Source organism: Ochotona princeps, chromosome 22 (assembly GCF_030435755.1).
Source record: "Ochotona princeps isolate mOchPri1 chromosome 22, mOchPri1.hap1, whole genome shotgun sequence".
Taxonomy (NCBI): Eukaryota; Metazoa; Chordata; class Mammalia; order Lagomorpha; family Ochotonidae; genus Ochotona; species Ochotona princeps.
The window spans coordinates 16,228,254-16,246,137 of NC_080853.1; the positions used below are offsets into that span (position 1 = coordinate 16,228,254).

The 17,884-nt window shown below is 45.7% G+C and overlaps 1 protein-coding gene across 6 annotated transcripts in view; it reads left to right on the top strand.

Annotated features, from left to right (window-relative positions):
* Nucleotides 1-17,884, top strand: part of NDRG3 (NDRG family member 3) — an 80,574-nt gene that overhangs the window by 41,131 nt on the left and 21,559 nt on the right. For 5 of the 6 annotated variants that reach the window (XM_058679926.1, XM_058679919.1, XM_058679920.1 and 2 more), the window contains 3 exons: nucleotides 4,232-4,330; nucleotides 10,189-10,224; nucleotides 17,384-17,489. In XM_058679926.1, coding sequence (XP_058535909.1) covers nucleotides 4,232-4,330; nucleotides 10,189-10,224; nucleotides 17,384-17,489 — 241 coding nt within the window. Of the gene's footprint in view, nucleotides 1-4,231; nucleotides 4,331-10,188; nucleotides 10,225-15,890; nucleotides 16,057-17,383; nucleotides 17,490-17,884 lie in introns of those variants that run through there. The other variant, XM_058679924.1, reaches the window with a different exon arrangement.

Here is a 17,884-nt window from a genome sequence, read left to right on the forward strand (position 1 = left end):
GAACTGTCTGTGACTGATACACATTATTCTATGATTTCTACATGTTCTGAAGTGAGTACATGCTGTTTTTATTATAGGGAAAAAACTTTTAGATTAATTTAAATATTTATGATATGTTTGAAAGGCAAAATTGCACATAGAGAGGGAACAATACCCAGAGAGAATTATCTTTCACCTTTGATTTACTCATCCCAAATGGCTACAACAGGTGGGGCTGGGCCAGGCTGAAGCCAGGAGCCAGGAACTTCTCTTGGGACTCCCATGTGGGTACAGCCATTTTTTGCTGCTTTCTCAAGAGCATTAACGGGGGTGAATCAGAAGTAGAACCACTAGCACGTGAACCAGCACCCATATAGGGTGCTGGCATTGCAGACTGTGACTTAAATTAGCACCTTCTAATAGCAGATAAATAGTAAAATCTGAATGAAAAGGAACAGTTTATTATTTAGACAAAAAAAAAAAAAATAAGCAGATCCCAAATAGGCTAATATTTTGAGAGTTCAGTGGGTATTGTAAAGGAGAATTTCTGATGCCAGCTGAAATTTGCTATGTAAGATTCAGGGCCACTTCATTTTCTTTGGAATGTTACAGGTATAAAAATACAGCTTCTGGACATTTGATAGCTCAGTCAAGTAATTAGAAAACCTAGGAAAAGAACCACTGTCCTCTAGGGAGATCAAGTTTCATCTCATTTATACTAATAGGTGGCACCTGTGTTTGAAATGTGTGTGATTGGCATGTGACATTCATAGTCCGAACACTCCCAAGTCATGCTGGGACTACATTACAAAAGAACCTTGGCTGATTTGCCCTAATGTAGTCCTAGTTGGGAACAGAATTTGCTATAGTATGCTGGTCAGTAGTACCTAAAGGGTGAGTTGGGACGCTTCCCCTCTCGAGGCCATGCTGTCACTGGAGGGGCGCCAGAAAGTAGATTGAAGGCTTTCTTCCCCCCAAATTTATAACAATCAAAAGTAATTGACCTTTCTTTAGGCTCCTGTGTCCGTTTTATTTCTCATTTTGCAGTCTGTCTCATCTCTATGCTTGAGTGAGCTCCTGGGAGGCAGGGACCTCTGTGTTGGCAGAGTGCTTTGCCCAGTGGATATTCAGTACCTGTTAAATCCTAGGCATTGGGGCCCGGCGGCGTGGCCTAGCAGCTTAAGTCCTCGCCTTGAAAGCCCTGGGATCCCACATGGGCGCCGGTTCTAATCCCGGCAGCTCCACTTCCCATCCAGTTCCCTGCTTGTGGCCTAGGAAAGCAGTTGAGGACGGCCCAATGCATTGGGACCCTGCACCCGCGTGGGAGACCTGGAAGAGGTTCCTGGTTCCCGGCTTCGGATCGGCGCGCATCAGCCCGTTGCGGTTCACTTGGGGAGTGAATCATCGGACGGAAGATGTTCCTCTCTGTCTCTCTTTCTCTCTATATATCCAGCTTTCAAATAAAAATGAATAAATCTTTAAAAAAAAATAAATCCTAGGCATTGAATGGGACTTTTTCTCAAGTAATGAGTACTGGGCTAGGGCAGAGGAATGAGCCTTAGCTTCTCTGTGGGTATCACTTGCTGGCAGCGTTTAGTGTTTGCAGCATATCACCACAGCTTCCTGCACAGTGCATGGGGAAAAGAGCTTATTATCCTGCCTGCCTTCATCCACCTTCATCCACCTCTGAACAACTCAGTCAGCCTCCTCTCTGTGTTATCTGTTACCTTTTAGTTATCTGTAGTTGCATAACTTATCACTCCAAACAGCAAAAGCACATTTTTAAAGATTGATTTTGTCGGAAAGGCAGAATTACAGAGAGGACAACACACACACACACACACATACATGCACACATTCCCCACCCCTGTGTATACTCCAGTTCATCCCGGATGGGGGCTGGGTGAGGCTGGAGCCAGAATTCTGAGTAGGTCTCCCACATGGATGCCAGGGACCCAAGCACTTGGGCCATCTGCCTCTATTTTCTCACATGCATTAGCAGGGATCTGGATTGCAAGTGGAGCAGCCAGGAGTCATACCTGTGCTCACACAGGACACTGGCATCATAGATGGCAGCTTAGCTAACTGTGCCACAATGCTGCCCCTCCCCAACACAATAATTTATTATCTCTCCTGTTTTCTGTTCTGTGTTCTGGAATTTGAAAGCGGGCTTGGTGGTTGGTTGGCTTAAGGTCTTTCATGTACTTGGAGTCAGATGTCTGTACATCTGCAGTCATCTGAACTCTTAAATAGATAGAAAGATGGACTGATTGATTTGAAAGGCCAAACGACATAATCTTCTACCTGCTGGTTCATCTCATCTTGTCTCTCACTGCCAGTCTAATCAGGGTATTTATTGGTCAGGCCTTGTGTCTCATTGAGGCTCAACCAAGGGAGGAAGTGTGTCTGCCTGCTTGTTGCTTGGTCATTGATGCATTCGGTTCCTTGCAGATTGCTGGGCCAAGGGTCTCTGTTTTTTTGCTTTCAATCATAGATTCCTTGCCTTCTTATTTTTTTAAAGGTTTATTTTATTTGTTTGTATTTGAAAGGCAGAGTTACAACACGAGACAGAGAGAGAGAGAGAAAGGGAGAGATCTCCCATTCGCTGTCTCACTGATGAAATGGTTGCAGTGGCTGGAACCGAGCTGGTCTGAAGCCAGGAGCCTGGAAGGAGCTTCTTCCTTGTGTTCAGGGGTCCAAGTACTTGGGCCATCCTCAGTTGTCTTCGCAGATAGATGGACAGATTATCATGGAGGTGAATTGAAAGTGAAGCAGCCAGGACTCAAACTGGTACCCATATGGTGTGCTGGTGCTGCAGGCAGAGAATTAATGTGTTACAATATGGCATTGGCCCCTCTTCTCCTTGCCCTCTTTTTTTTCTTCTTTTTTAAATATTTGTTTATTTTTCCGGGAAAGACAGATTTACAGAAAGGAGAAACAGAGAGATCTTCTGTCTACTGGTTCACTCCCCAAGTGGCTGCACTGACCGGAGCTGAGCCGTTCTAAAGCCAGGAACCAGGAGCTTCTGTGTCTCTCGTGCAGGTGCAGGGTCCCAAGGCTTTGAACTATCCTCTACTGCTTTCCCAGGCCCAAGCAGGGAACTGCATGGGAAATGGAGCAGCTGGGACACGAACCAGTGCCCATATGGGATCCACGTGCATGCAAGCCGAGGACTTTAGTCAATAGGCTACCACACCAGGTCCTTTCCTTTCCCTTCAACAACACAGCTTGTCTTTTCTTTTTTTTTTTAAAGATTTATTTTTATTACAAAGTCAGATATACAGAGAGAGGAGGAGAGACAGAGAGGAAGATCTTCCGTCCCATGATTCACTCCCCAAGTGAACCGCAACGGCCTGTGCGCGCCAATCCGATGCCGGGAACCAGGAACCTCCTCCGTGTCTCCCATGTGGGTGCAGGGTCCCAATGCACTGGGCCATCCTCGACTGCTTTCCCAGACCACAAGCAGGAAGCTGGATGGGAAGTGGAGCTGCCGGGATTAGAACCGGTGCCCATGTGGGATCCCGGCACGTTCAAGGCGAGGACTTTAGTTACTAGGCCACGCTGCCGGGCCCCACAGCTTGCCTTTTCAAAACCGGTAGGCAAGGGGCTGTCTCTCTGCAAGACAAATGCTACTGTACTGTAAAATGCACTCTCTACATTCCATCACTTTTGTCATATTTTTTTAAAGATTTATTTATTTTTATTACAAAGTCAGATATACAGAGGAGAGGAAAAACAGAGAGGAAGATCTTCCATCCAATGACTCACTCCCCAGGTGAGCGCAATGGCCGGTGCTGTGCCAATCCAAAGCCAGGAGCCAGGAACTTCTTCTGGGTCTCCCACGTGGGTGCAGGGTCCCAAGGCTTTGGGCCGTCCTCGACTGCTTTCCTAGGCCACAAGCAGGGAGCTGGATGGGAAGTGGAGCAGCCAGGATTAGAACCGGCACCCATATGGGATTCCGGTGCGTTCAAGGCGAGGACTAGCCACTAGGCCACTGCGCCGGTGCCCATTTTTGTCATATTTTGTTGGTGAAAAGCAAACACTGGTCTCAGCTGTACTTGGTGTGTGTATGCTGCTAAAAGAGGGGAGGGTGACGTGTTGTGCTGGGCTGTGTTTGCCAGGAGGCCAGGGTCTCCAAGGCTGCTTTCCCTGTGTCTGCCACACTGAACTGGCTGTGTGCAGGTACAAGCATGGGTGTGTTAATCCTAGCCTGTTTCCCACTCCTGGCTTAAGCCTTTTCCCTCTGTTGTAGCGCTGCCTGTGGATCCCTGAGACTCCTCCACTCTCTGGCTTCATGGATGAACTGCAGGATGTTCAGCTCACAGAGATCAAGCCGCTTCTTAATGACAAGGTGAAAACCCCTCTGCTGACCCTAAAAGTCATTTCATCTGCTACCAGTTATGTCTGTATCAACTCAGTCAGTAACCAGCCCCTGTAACCAGACTCCTAATGGAGGGAATACTTTGAGAAATTTATTTCTTAACTCCTGTATTTTTTTTATGTCTTTCCTACTTTATCTTTCATGAAATCATATTCAACCAAATTGGTTTTGAGATTTTCCTCTTTTTAGATAGAAACATCAAAGAAAACATAAATTGGCCAGGTTAAGTAGCTGTTACAAGGTGGGTTTTGACCAGGAATCCAAGAGTTCTCTCAGGTCTCGGAGGAAAGTTTCTGGTGATGTGCACAGGCTACAAGATTCTCCCTGAAGCTCATCCGATTCATGGTGAGACCTTGCTGTGGCCATCACAGGTGCATCAGGGATACCTGGCTACCAGCAGTGTGTCCACTTCTATATTTGTTTTGGAGAGCCAACTGGATGCTGGGTGGCATTGCTGAGGGACAGCAGGACCGAGCAAGTGAGGAGTGAGGTGACAGGAGCTCCTGGAAAGTGAGGAAAGTCAGCGGACTTCCTTCGTTTTCTGTGTTCAGTCAGGGGTTTCTTCTCCTCTCTGGTTGTGTCAACTGCACCTTTTGCAATATTCGGAGCAGGGTGTCTGTGAGTCAGCAGCAGAGCTCATGAAGGAAGGTTGACAGACAGCCGGGAGGAAGCTGGGTGAGGTTGAGGGAGGGACAGGGTAAGAAGAAGCTGTTGTTTATTGTCCATTTCTGCCCTCCAGGGCTGCTGGCCTTTGCTGTGTTTGCCTTTCTGTGTCCATCTCTCTCTTCTCCCAGCCCTCCTCCCAGCTCTTTCTTTATCTTTCACCAGGCTTCTTTCTGCTTTGCTTTTCAAGTCCCCACATAGTTTCTCCTGATGTTTCCCCTCCAATTTCCATCAAACTGTCTTTTTAAGTATGTGAAGGACTATCCCAAAAATGCTGTGCCATGAAGTGGAGGAAGAGAATAAAGCCTAGAATCTGGGGTGCACATGAGAGGATGAGTCTTCCTTATCCTAGAAGTCCACAGGCTGGCTGCCCTAGGAGAGCCCCCCGTGAGCTGACAGGTTCATTTCTCATATTTGAGTGCCTGGAAGGCAAGAGATGATAGCTCAAGTATGGTGGCACCTTCCACCTATAATGGGAGACCAGAATGGAGTTCCAGGCTCCTGGGGCTCATATGAGATGTTGACACCACAACTGGTGACTTAACTCACTATGCCACAGCACCATGAAACCCCCCTTCCTGCCTACTTTATCTTTCATGAAAGAGTTTATTAAGCTCTTACATGCTGGGTACCTTACACTCTCAATTTTTTTTTTAATCAAATACGTCTCTGAAAGTTAGAGTTCTGCAGAGAAATAGAGAAATATCTTCCATTTGTTAGTTTACTCTCCAGATGACCACAACAGCCAGGGCTATGCTAGGCAGAAAACTAGCAGCTTCATCCGGGTCCCCCACATGGGTGGCTGGAACACAGGTATTCAGACCGTCGCTCAGGCCATTAGCAGGGAGCTGTATTTCAAGTAGAGCAGCTAAGATACAAGCTGTCGCTCATGTCGGATGTTGGCATTGCAGGCACCAGCTTTACCATCCACACTGCAATGCTGGCCCCTCTTTTTTTTTTTTTTTTTTTTTTTTTTAATTCTTAGAGCCTCGCTTTGAAGCAGGTAGCATTCCTTGCTGAGCAGATGTAAACTCTGGCTGAAAGCCTGCCTTGCCCAGTCACTAAGTGGCAAAAGCAGGACTGAAACCCAGGTTTTCCCTGCTCTAACACCTCAGTCCTTCCATGTAGCTGACCCTATAGAAGTTTTGGCATCACTTTCTCTTTAGGAGAAGCCTGGAAATGCATTTCATTGCACCTCATCTTTCTGTCCATTCTGCTCGTCTCTATACTCTTAACCAAAACACTGCTGAGCCCATCCAGGCTGCAAGGAGATAAAGCAACTCAGACACAAGCTGTTCCAGAGACGTTTGTCCTGAGATGACTGGAAGGGGGCATTTTCCATAGAGTGAAGCTTGTGCTAACTTGTCACTCGTCATCAGCTGGTCGTTTTCCCATTTTATTTTCGTATGCCTGTCATTTTGTCTCCGGCTCTGAAGTGCGAGATGTGGGTAATTTTGCCTTGCTTGTTTGATTTGAAAGGAGGATAACATCCACCATCTGCTGCCTCTGGGGCTGCTGGTTTCGCACTTCTCACCCAACAGATCCAGGAAGAAGCAGCTGAGCTGCCTTTCTGCTCCTTGCTCTGGGCTTAGGTGCTGTAGAACCTGGGGAAAGCCTAAACCCAGGCTTGAGAAAGCAAATAGGAGGCCACAGTTGCCTTCTGAGTTGTTGAGGAGAGTCCACAGAGCCAACAGTGTCTAGCAAGGAGAATGGAAACAAGGTATTTACTTGATTTTGGTTGCTACAGTAGAAACTGAGGTAAACCTTACTATGGTGTTTTATACCAATGAGAAAGAAGCAAGGGAGGGAAGATGTGAGGACTGGGGGAAGGAGAAAACCCCAGGCATCAACATTTTTATACCCTCCAAGAGAGGAGAGACTAGTGAAGAGTTAAGGCCAAGGTCACTTAGAAAAAAGTTGCAGTTAAGAACATTGTTTGGGGCAGGCATTTGCTGCAATGATTAAAGCCCTGCTTGGACACCCGTCTCCCACATTAGCTTGCCTGGGTTCAGTCCCTGGCTCTAGTCCTGATTCCAATTCCTGTTACTGCTCCTCTGAGAGGCTGCAGGCAGTGGCTGCAGTACCTGAGTCCCTGCTACCTGCACAGGAGACCTGCATAGAGCTCTAGGCTCCTGGCTTCAGTCTGGTGCAGCTGAGGCTGCTTCTGGGCATTTGAGGAGGTGGGCCAATGGATTCAAAGATTTGTCTCTGTCTTTGTCTGCCTTTCTTTCTTCCTTTTTTAAAGATTTATTTTTATTGGAAAGTCAGATATACAGAGAGGAGGAGAGACAGAGAGGAAGATCTTACGTCCCATGATTCACTCCCCAGGTGAGCGCCAACGGCCGGTGCTGTGCCAATCCAAAGCCAGGAGCCAGGAACTTCTTCCCTCCGTGTCTCCCACTTGGGTGCAAGGTCCCAAGGCTTTGGGCTGTCCTTGACTGCTTTCCTAGGCCGCAAGCAGGGAGCTGGATGGGAAGTGGAGATGCCAGGGTTAGAACCGGCATCCATATGGGATCCCAGCATGTTCAGGGAGAGGACTTTAACCATTAGGCCACAATGCCGGGCCTGCCATTGCCTTTCAAATAAATAAACACGTAGATTATTTAAAAAAATCCAAGAAAATGAGTATGAGTGCTCACTTGGGGAGTGAATCATCAGACAGAAGATCTTCCTCTCTATCTCTCCTCCTCTCTGTATATCTGACTTTGTAATAAAAATAAATAAATCTTTAAAAAAAATCTTAAAAATTATTTTTAAAAATTTACGTTTTATTTGAAAGGCAGAGATCTTCCAGACACTGGTTCACTGCCCCAAATGCCTGCAGCAAACATAGTCCAGGCCTAAGCTGGGAATCCAGAACTTCATCCGGGTCTTCCACATGAGTGGCAGAAGCCATCCTCTGGTACTTGCTAGGGTGGGCAAGTAGGAAGTAGGTTGGAAGACTAAAAGCAAACTCACACCTGTGTCCCGAATGCTAGCCCCACAATGACTTTCTTGAAAGCTCTCAGACCTTTTCTAGGAACGGAGGCTGCCATAGGACAGGGTGATCATTTAAGCCGTAGTGACATTCCTTAGAAATCTGCCCAGGCCCATCTGCTCAGTCTCGGAGTTATCCTTGCTGTGACCACATCAGACTTTGTTTTTTGAGTTCAGTTTCATGTGAGGAATAGCACTTCAGACTTGCTGTCTTTTCCATGCTCCTGTCAGTGGTATCTCAGTCTGTCCATGTTGGTATCTGGTATGACATTCTGGTCACCTTTAGAAAATTTATGCTGCTCACCAGATTTTAATAAATTTAAAGTCAAATTGGACATGTGGCTAATGGCTGCCACAGTGGACAGTACAGCTGTAAATCTCAGCTAATTCCACTGGTTCCTCCTGTGGGAAGGGACATTTGTTGCTTTGGGTGTTTGTGTCCCACTCCCCACCCACCTGGAGGTAGGGGGTTTTCACTTGTTTATCCTGCTAATAGTAAAGGGGATGAATTCAGGACAGGTTTGGTGGGGGGAATCTTCTTGAAGGGGGATGGAACTACACAGGACTTCCACAGGTAAATTGCCTGCAACATCTCAGAAGAGGATGCTGTGGGGACTGCACCTAATAGCAGCTGCACACCTGCCGGAAGCCACTGTAGGAGCAAAGTCAACAGGACACGGCGGAATAGTTTCTAAATAAGGAGAGCTTTTCTAGTGGAGGGGCTTCCACACATTAAAAATCAAGTCCAAGAGAGTTTAGTTGTTGTTGTTGTTGTTTTCTACCATATATGTCATCTGTCACTATATATATATACATATATATATATTTGAATATTCTAGCATCATACTCTTGATCTGCTTTTCTGAATTGCTGCTCAAATGCCTCTGAGTCATTGCCACTGATTTTCCTGTTGGTCAGATGTTTCTTTTCCACAGTCCATTTTAGAAGTTTGATGAATTCTCCTTGGATCTTTTGTCTATGTTGTGCTATTCAATGACTTGTTCATTTGTAGGTTATGGTAGATATGACAGTGTTGGGAGCCCTGCCTTTGTTTCTTTCAAATGTTATCATTAAATTTGAAGGTTTTTTGTTTTTTTTTTTAAGAGTTACTCATTTATTTGAAAGGCAGAGTTATGGAGAGGGAGGGATTAGGGGAGTGAATGAAGAGAGGTTGTCTGTCTGTCTGCTGGTTCACTGCCAAAATGACTGCTATGACAGGCTGAGCAGGCTGAAACTCAGAGCTAGGAGCCTCATCCAGGTCTGTCGTTAGGGTGGTAGGGACCCAAGCACTTGAGCAGATGCGACCTGATGCAGGGCTTGTAGGTGACATTGGCATCACAGGTGGAGGCTTAATGCAAAGTGCCACATCGCTGGCTCCAAAAGTCTTTTTTTTTTTTTTTTTTAAGATTTTATTTACTGATTTGAAAGGCAGACTTACAGAAAGAGAGGGAAGAGACAGAGATCTTCTATCCACTGGTTTATTCTCCAAATGGCCACATGCACCAGGGTCTAGTCTAGATAGAAGACTTGAACCCAGAATACCACCCTGCTCTCCCATGTGGGTTTCAGGGGCTGAAGCACTTGCGCCATCCTCCGCTGCCTTCCCAGGTGCACATGAGCAGAGAGCTGCACCCACAGCGGAACAGCCAGGACACAAACTGGTGCTCTTAGAGGGGATGCTTGCATTGTGGGTGGCAGCATAACTTGCTGTGCCACAGTAGCAGCCCCAAAAGTCTTCCCTTTATGAGCCATCCATGGCTTTGTTTTCTTCTTTGTCCTTTCTTTGATTCTTGGATCTAGGTTCAGTCCAGTCAGAGTTGGCCTCCAATTCCTTCTCTCCCAGGTCCTTTCCTACCCATGTCAAGGACGTGCTGTCAGACCTTGGACTGTGTTTTATCCTCGTCTCATGAGTTGTCCCTGAGGTAGGGAGACAAGAAGTTACACTTTGTGTTTGTAAGGAAACTGGGTTCCTCCCCATGTCTGTACAGTAAGCTGCTGAAGAACGAACTCACCTGACACGCTGTAGTTACCCTACCTGGCCCTCGGAGCCTCGTGATGAGAACCATGTTAGTTTTATGGCAACCACGAGACTACATACGTACTGCCTCCAATGTGAACTGAATTTGCTGTAAATATGGGGGGCAAGCCACATAGGGAAACTGACTGTGTTTTCTGCCTTCTGTTGACAGAATGGTACACGAAATTTCCAGGACTTTGACTGTCAGGTAAGGCCTGCACAAGCACCAGGAGGGATCTGTACAGGTGTGGGTTGCCTGCCTGCCTGTGGGCATGGTCTTGTAGCGGGTAGCTCTTGGCACACCTGATCATGACTGCCTGTTGTCCTTTGATCATGGGATCAAGTTCATGTGGAATGATTGGCTATCACCTTCAGAAACTGCTTGCTAAAAACAGGTTTTGCATAGAAGGGTTGCTTGTGGGTGGAACTCCTTTCAGTGCAGATCTTTTCTCAGATGATACTGAGAACGTCATTTGTGACACACAGCTGACAAGCAGTGGTCGTGACCTCACGGCAGAGAAAGTAGGGAGAGGCAGTTTGGAAGAGAGACTTCTCGACCAAATTGCCAAATTGTTATCAATAATGAAGATCTCTTACTGAAATGAGGATTTCCCCTGCTTTTATGTTTAGAAATGCAAAATCCAGCTTGAAAAAGAATTTTGATTTGTTAGTATTTTCCCTCATGGCACTGCTTTTCCCATCATACTTTTTGTACGAGCTCCATTGCCAATGTGAAAATCAACAGTCTGAGCCAGCAGTGTTCTACTACCTGCTTTATTGTGTTGACAAAAGAAATGGCAGGAAGGAAAGAGCACAGGCAGATGAGAACTGCAGAAGCCCTGGAAGCCCAGACCTCCCACTTGGGGGATGGCCAGCATGGCAGAAAGCAGCAGCAGCGACAGCAAGTAGATTGTCAGGGGCCTAACCAGCAGGGAAGAAAGAGTGCTGGGACACCAGTTTTCTGAACTGTTTTCAAGAATGCATTTTCTTATTAAGTACGATGACTAGTGCTAGCATGAAGAAAGAATAATATCTCTCATTGGGAAAGCAGTTGTATCATAATAATTTATTGGTCATCCACTATAGAATACCTGCTAAACATACATTATCTCTAGTTCTTAGAGCAGTATCCTGTGATGGCTTTTGTCACCCCTGTTTTGACAGATGAGGAAATCTGAGATCAGGTTTCATAACTTGCCATTGAATAATTAGGATTAAAAAACTGTTGTGTATTCTTTTACATCTGGACGTGTCCACAAAGAAAATATAAGGAATTGAGTTGTCTTTAAAGCTAACATCCCTCGGCAAAATAGATAGATGAGAGGTTGACCTTGGGAGGAGCAGGCTCATCGTGTTGCTATAGACTGCTGTTTCCAATTACCTTATGATACAGCTAATTGATGATTTATATACACAGTATAATTGGCCTAGAGCCATTACTGAGTCATTCCATCAGGTGATAACTCTTCAAAATTATTAAAGGGACAGAAAATCATATAAATCTCTTTTTTTAATTGGAAAGCCAGATTTACAGAAAGATCTTTCCTCCACTGGTTCACTCTGTAAATGGCTATGATGGCCAGAGCTAACCTGATTAAGAGCCAGGAAGCTCTTCTGGGTCTCCCATGCAGGTGCAGGGGGTCCCAAGGACCTGGGCCATCCTCAAGTGCTTTCCCAGGCCACAAGCAGGTAGCTGGATGGGAAGTGGAGCAGCCATGACACGAACCGGTACCCATATTAGATCCTGGCACTTACAAGTGGAGGATTAGCCAATTGAGCCATCATATCAGGCCCAAAACAGATGTGTCTTTAGAGAGAGAACATGTACTTGCATGCTCTAATTCACTCCCCAGATACTTGTAACATTTGGGACAAGGTAAACCAAAGCTAGGAGCTAGGAATTCAGTTCAGTCTTGAGTATCTCACATGGGTGGCAAGAACCCAGTTACTTGAGGTGTCACCACTTTTACTGCCTGTCAGAATCCACATTAGCAGGCAGCTGGAGTTGGTAGTGGAGCTGGAGCTGGGTGTGGAATCCAGGTACCCTGATGTGGGATGCAGGCCTTTTAACTAGTGTCTTAACCATTGGACTAAATACCTTCCCTGGTGATGACTCTTATAAAACAAAAAGGAGTATTATTTTTTAATAAACAGTGACAGTCAAGTTTGTGTTTAGTTGGATGAATCTGCAAAGGTGACAAATATCTTCCATTTGCTGGTTCATTCCCCAAATGGCCATAGCAGCCAGAACTGAGTCAGTCCAAAGCCGGAAGCCAGGAGCTAGGAGCGTCTTCTGGGTCTCCCATGTGGGTGCAGGGTCCCAAGGATTTGGGCCATCCTCAACTGCTCTCCCAGGCCACAAGCAGGGAGCTGGAACAGCCAGGACACAAATAAGTGCTCATGTTGATGCCAGCGGATGTAAGGCAATGATCTTAGCCATTGAGCCATCGCACCAAGCCCTAGTTGGCCTTTTAAATATGAATTAATTTATTTGGAAAACAGTTGCAAAGAGAGGGAGAAACAGAGAAATCCTCCATCGGCTCATCCGCTCCCCAAACGCCCCTCCTCCTAACACTCTTGAGGACTCTCCTTCCTTCTGTTCTCTTTTCAAGGGTTTATGTGCTGTTGGGGCAGCTACCTCAGAACAGCAGACTGATAGAAGACCCAGGAGGTAGGGTGATGTGAGAAGACTAAAATGGCCTGGTTTGCCTGCAGGCTTCCCAGAAACCATTGGGCATTCTTAGGAATCCAAGCAGAACACATCTGTAGCCCACCCATCACCAGCTGGACAGGCTTGCATCGGTGTTGCCCTCCAGCATAGACATGGGTGGGGGTGAACTGAAGGCATCTAACCAGACCTCTTTCAGGTCTGTTCCTTGATGGAGAAAAATCTGTAAGAAAAATCTTTAAGGAATCTTTGCTGCTGTACCCAGAAAGTCATCTCAGTATCCTCACCTAAACTCACAGCTTGAATCTAAAGTCTGTGTTCGTAACTGATCAGCTGCATATGGTTTCTTTCTTTTTTCCAGTAATGAAGATATAATCTTGGTTCTCTATCCTTAGTTGCATCATTGTCGGTACTCTTCTGAGGCAGGTGGTGGATATAAGGAGTCATGAGAGAAGGGGAATGGTTCCAGCTGACACAGTTGGAATTGAGAGGAGCAAGCCTGTTGCTCTGTGAGGCAGTGGCTTAGCAGTCTTCTTATCATCCATCTGCTTCAGTACCACTGGGTTTTCTTCTTGTGAGATTGCTTATAGGTTTAGAGCTAAAGTGTGAGATTTGGCACAGGGTTCCAGGTGCAGCTTGAGATACCTGCATCCCGTGCCACAATATCTGAGCTGAAGTCTTGGCTCCACGCCTAACCCCAGCTTCCTGCTGATGTATATCTTGGGTGGCTGCAGGTGAGCACTGAAGTAACTGTCCCTGTTACCTATGTGGGAGATCTGAATGGAGTTACTGGCTTCTGGATTTAGCCTGGCCCAGCCCAGATTATTATGAACATTGAGGAATGAACCAGCAGATGGAAGAGCTCTCTCTGTCTCTGTTTTTCTGCCTTTCAAATAAATAAAATGGCATGGCCATCAGCTGAGTACTTTCATGCTGGCTACTTCATTGCGGTCTCTTTTTAGAGGACAAATGGAAAAAGCCCAACCCGTGAGAATTGATGTTGAAACTGCAATCCAAACATTTATTTATTTTAATTGCAAAGTCAGATATACAGAGAGGAAGAGAGAGAGAGAAATATCCTTCATCCAATGATTCACTCCCCAAGTGACCACAATGGTCAGTACTGCGCCAATGTGAAGCCAGGAGCCAGGAACTCCCCTGGGTCTCCCATGCTGGTGCAGGGTCCCAAGGCTTCGGGCCATTCTCAACTGCTCTCCTAGGCCACAAGCAGGGAGCTGGATGGGAAGCAGAGCTGCTGGGACCAGAACCGGCGCCCAGTGAGATCCTGGCACATTCAAGGCGAGGACCTAAGCAGCTAGGCCACAGCGTTGGGCCTTATTTTTATAATCTTTACCAAGAATCTTACAGTAGCCTATTTATTGGAAACAGAATAAAACTTCATGTTAATAAAATATTGACATTTCCTGAAGTATAAATTATCACGAAAAGTTTACCTAAATTATTTTAGATTAGCCAAGGAGAGGGAACAGTATTAACAAGTATGAAGTGATCATAGCATGACTGAGTTTTAGAGAGATTTGATGAGTCACCTTGCATCTTCTGTTGGCAGCACATTTAGCTCAAGGATAAGGACTCAAGCAAAGGTGAAAGTGGGTTATTATCAGATAAAGATAACATCCTAAAAAGCCTAAATTCTTTTTAAAAGATGTTTTTATTTATTTGCTTTTACACTTGAAAGAATTACAGAGAGACAGCAACAGAGAGATCTTCCATCCACTGTTAACTCCCCAAATAGCTGCCATGACCAGAGTGAGTTAGTCTGAAGTTGGGAAGTAGGAACTTCTTCCAGGTCTCCCACATGGGCACAGAGGAAGCTGATTTGGAAATGGAGCAGTTGGGACACAAACCACATCCCATATGGATGCTAGCACTACAGGTGAAGGATTGGCTTGCTATGTCACCTTGAACCTAAATTCTTTTTTTTTTTCATTGTTAAATTTTTTGTTAAGTCTTTCTGTTCACACCATGCTTACTCATTTAAAATTTTCTTATTCATATTTATTTGAAAGAGAGACAGAAATTTTCCATCCACTGGTTTAATTCCAAAATGCCTACAGCAGCTGGGGCTGGACCAAGCTGAAACCAGGAGCTAGAAATTCAGTCTAGGTGTCTCATATGGAGGGTAGGGACCCAAGAACTTGAACCATCACCAACTGCCTCACAGCATACACATTAACAGGAAACTGGAGCCAGGACTCAAGCCCAGGCACTCTGATTTGGCATGCTGGTATCCTGCCTGGCATCTTTTTAATGATCGATTGATTGATTGATGATTGATTGATTTGCAGGGCAGAGTGACAGAAATAGGATTTTCCACTGATTGATGTCCCAAACAGCCACATTTGCTAATGCTGCTGTTCCAAGCAGAAACCAGACGCCCGGAGATCATTCTCTCACTTGGAGGACAGGCACTTGGATCATCTGCTGCTCTCTCCGGCATATTAGCAGGGAGCGGGATTGGGAGTGGAGCAGCCAGAACTCGAACTGACACCCTGATATTAGATGTCAACTATAAGTGGTAGCTTAACTGTCTGGGCCACTACACCAGCCCCTAACTGGAATCTTACCTGCTGTACCAAACATTTGTCCCTTTTTTAAATGATTTACTTATTTATTTGAAAGACATAATTCTGAGAGAGAGTGAATCTCCCATCTACTGGTTCACCTCTCAAATGTCTGCAACAACTGCAGCTGGGGCTGGGCCAGGCCAAAGCCAGGAGCTGGAATTTTATCCTGGTCACTTAGGTGGGTAAGGGCCAAAAGTGCAGGCCATCTTCTGCCTTCTCAGGCACATCAGCAGGGAGCTGGGTTGGAAGTAGAGCAGCTGGGATATGAATCAGTGTTCATGTGGGGTGCCAGCATTGCAGCCAGCATCTTAAACCCACTGTGTCACAGTTCTGGCCCCTGAATTCCTAAAAAGACTGTTATGAAGACTCCAGCTTTCTTAATAGAGCAAGGCAGTTCTGGATAGAGAAGCATGTCAGCCCCATATCATCTCAGCTGTTTGGTAAATCTGGAGAACAAAGTAGCTGACTTTGGAGATGACACATACTCAGAATGTCCTGGGGAGATGTCTGTTACCAGGGCCTGGGCTGCTCCCTCAGGGCTGTGCCCACTGAACACTGGCTCTCATTGTGTGATCATACTCCAGAGTGCATGGGTGGAGGTGGGGGTGGGGTGAGGTCATTGGAGAGAGCCTGTAAGCCTGGAGGAACAGAGCAAAGGCGTGGCAACGCCTGCCCATCACAGCAGCCTGACCACTGGGTTGTTTCCGTAGCCTTGTCTCCGCTTGGCGTCAAGTTCCTTTGTGCGCCAAGATCGTGAAGGACTTGCACACAGATGCCCCTGACTGTGAGTGTCTGCTTTATCTGCCTTCTTTATTGTGCTAAGAAGAACATTTACTTTCAGTCACTGTGAGGATGAAGAAGCACTTTGAGACATGGGCCACTAAGAGTTCCTCCAAATAGGATGATGAGCAGGGCTAGGCGTCTTGGCTCATTGGTACCCTATTTGTTAGGTTGACTGGAGGGCCCAAATGATGAGGTGGGGACTGAGGTCTTCTTAAAAAAAATTGAGGTTTGGTAAGGAGCCTATTCCTCCAGATTACTAAATGATGACAAAGTAGTGACTATGGCTTCTGTTGCCTCATCTTTAGAGTGTTCTCTTTCGCTCCATCCATTCTGTCTCCCTTTTCATCATCCATCTCAGGATCTGCCTACCACACACACACATATAGAGTCCCTATAGGTTACCTGACCTAGGAAAGTCCAAAGTTTCTTGCAGTTTTTGGTAGCATTGCTGAAGCCAAGCTGGACTGTTAAGCAGGACTCTACTGAGGGTGTGACTAAGACAGAAGAAAGACTGATAGCCAGGTTGTCGAGGTGGCGAGGTGCTGGATGCTCTCTTGAATCATGGATCTTCACTAGGATCACCTGAAAAGCAGACCTGTTTTCCTTCTCTCCTTCTCTTTCCTTCTCAAGAAACAAATGTGGCAAGTCCTGAAACCTCCATGGATTTCAGAATTCAGTGTATATTCTCTGTCCTCCAAATTCTTACACTGGAGATATATCTTTGTTAATACACAGTCTATAGTGTTGCTTTGTAAAAACTGGCAAGGGGGTGCCCAGTGTGATGGTGCCAGAATCCCATATGGGCACTGGTTTGTGTCCTGGCTGCTCCATTTCCCATCCAGCTCCCTGTTTGTGGCCTAGGAAAGCAGTTAATCATGGCTCAAAGCCTTAGGACCTTGTGCCTGCATGGGAGACCCAAAAGTGGTTCCGGGCTCTGGAAGTAAACCAACCCCTTGGGGAGGAAACCAGCAGTTGAAAAAAAAAGCCAGGTAGATCTCTCACATGGATGACAGGGATGCCAATCACTTGACCCATAATCTGCCACCTTCCCGGGTGAATTAGCAAGACGCTGGACTGGAAGCCAAATAAGCAGGACTCTCACCGCCACCCTAGAATGAGGTGCAGGTATCCCAAGCAGAACTTAAGCAGCTGAGCCATGATAACAAGATGGGGTTTTCTTCTTCTTTATTTTTAGGAAACTTTGAGAGTAGAAATAATTAATATGTATAATGTAGCATCTCTCCTGTATGCTAATAGTTGATTAACGTACCTTGCCCGGTGCTTGGGAACTTTGTCCTTTGCTGAGATCTTGTGTTTTCTTGTTATAGGAGCATGACATAGAAACAACTCATGGTGTGGTCCATGTGACTATAAGAGGCTTACCAAAGGGAAACAGACCAGTTATACTGACATATCATGACATTGGCCTCAACCGTATGTATTTGATGGATTTTACATCTTTCTTTTTCCTCATGATCTTTGTGTGCATTTTCAAAAACAAAAATGACAAGTAGTATTCTATCAGAATAGTGTTTTTCCCTCTCTGTCTTAACCTTCCCTCTGAATTGTTATATTCATGAACGGCATGTTTATAGTTCATCAGGAGTGTGCCAAACAGTGTGTTTTGGGGGATACTAGAATTATATTTTACCTTTGTATCATATTTCTCAAGCACTGAAAATTTTTTAGTGAAGTGATTAAGAAAGCACACTGAACTCAAGGGTTTTGTGTTTTTTCCAAGTCTGTATTCTGATGTTTTTGTGTTTCAGGTTATAATGAAAATCCAGAGTTTGGACTTAAATATCTGTGAGCTTTTCAGTGACTTAGAG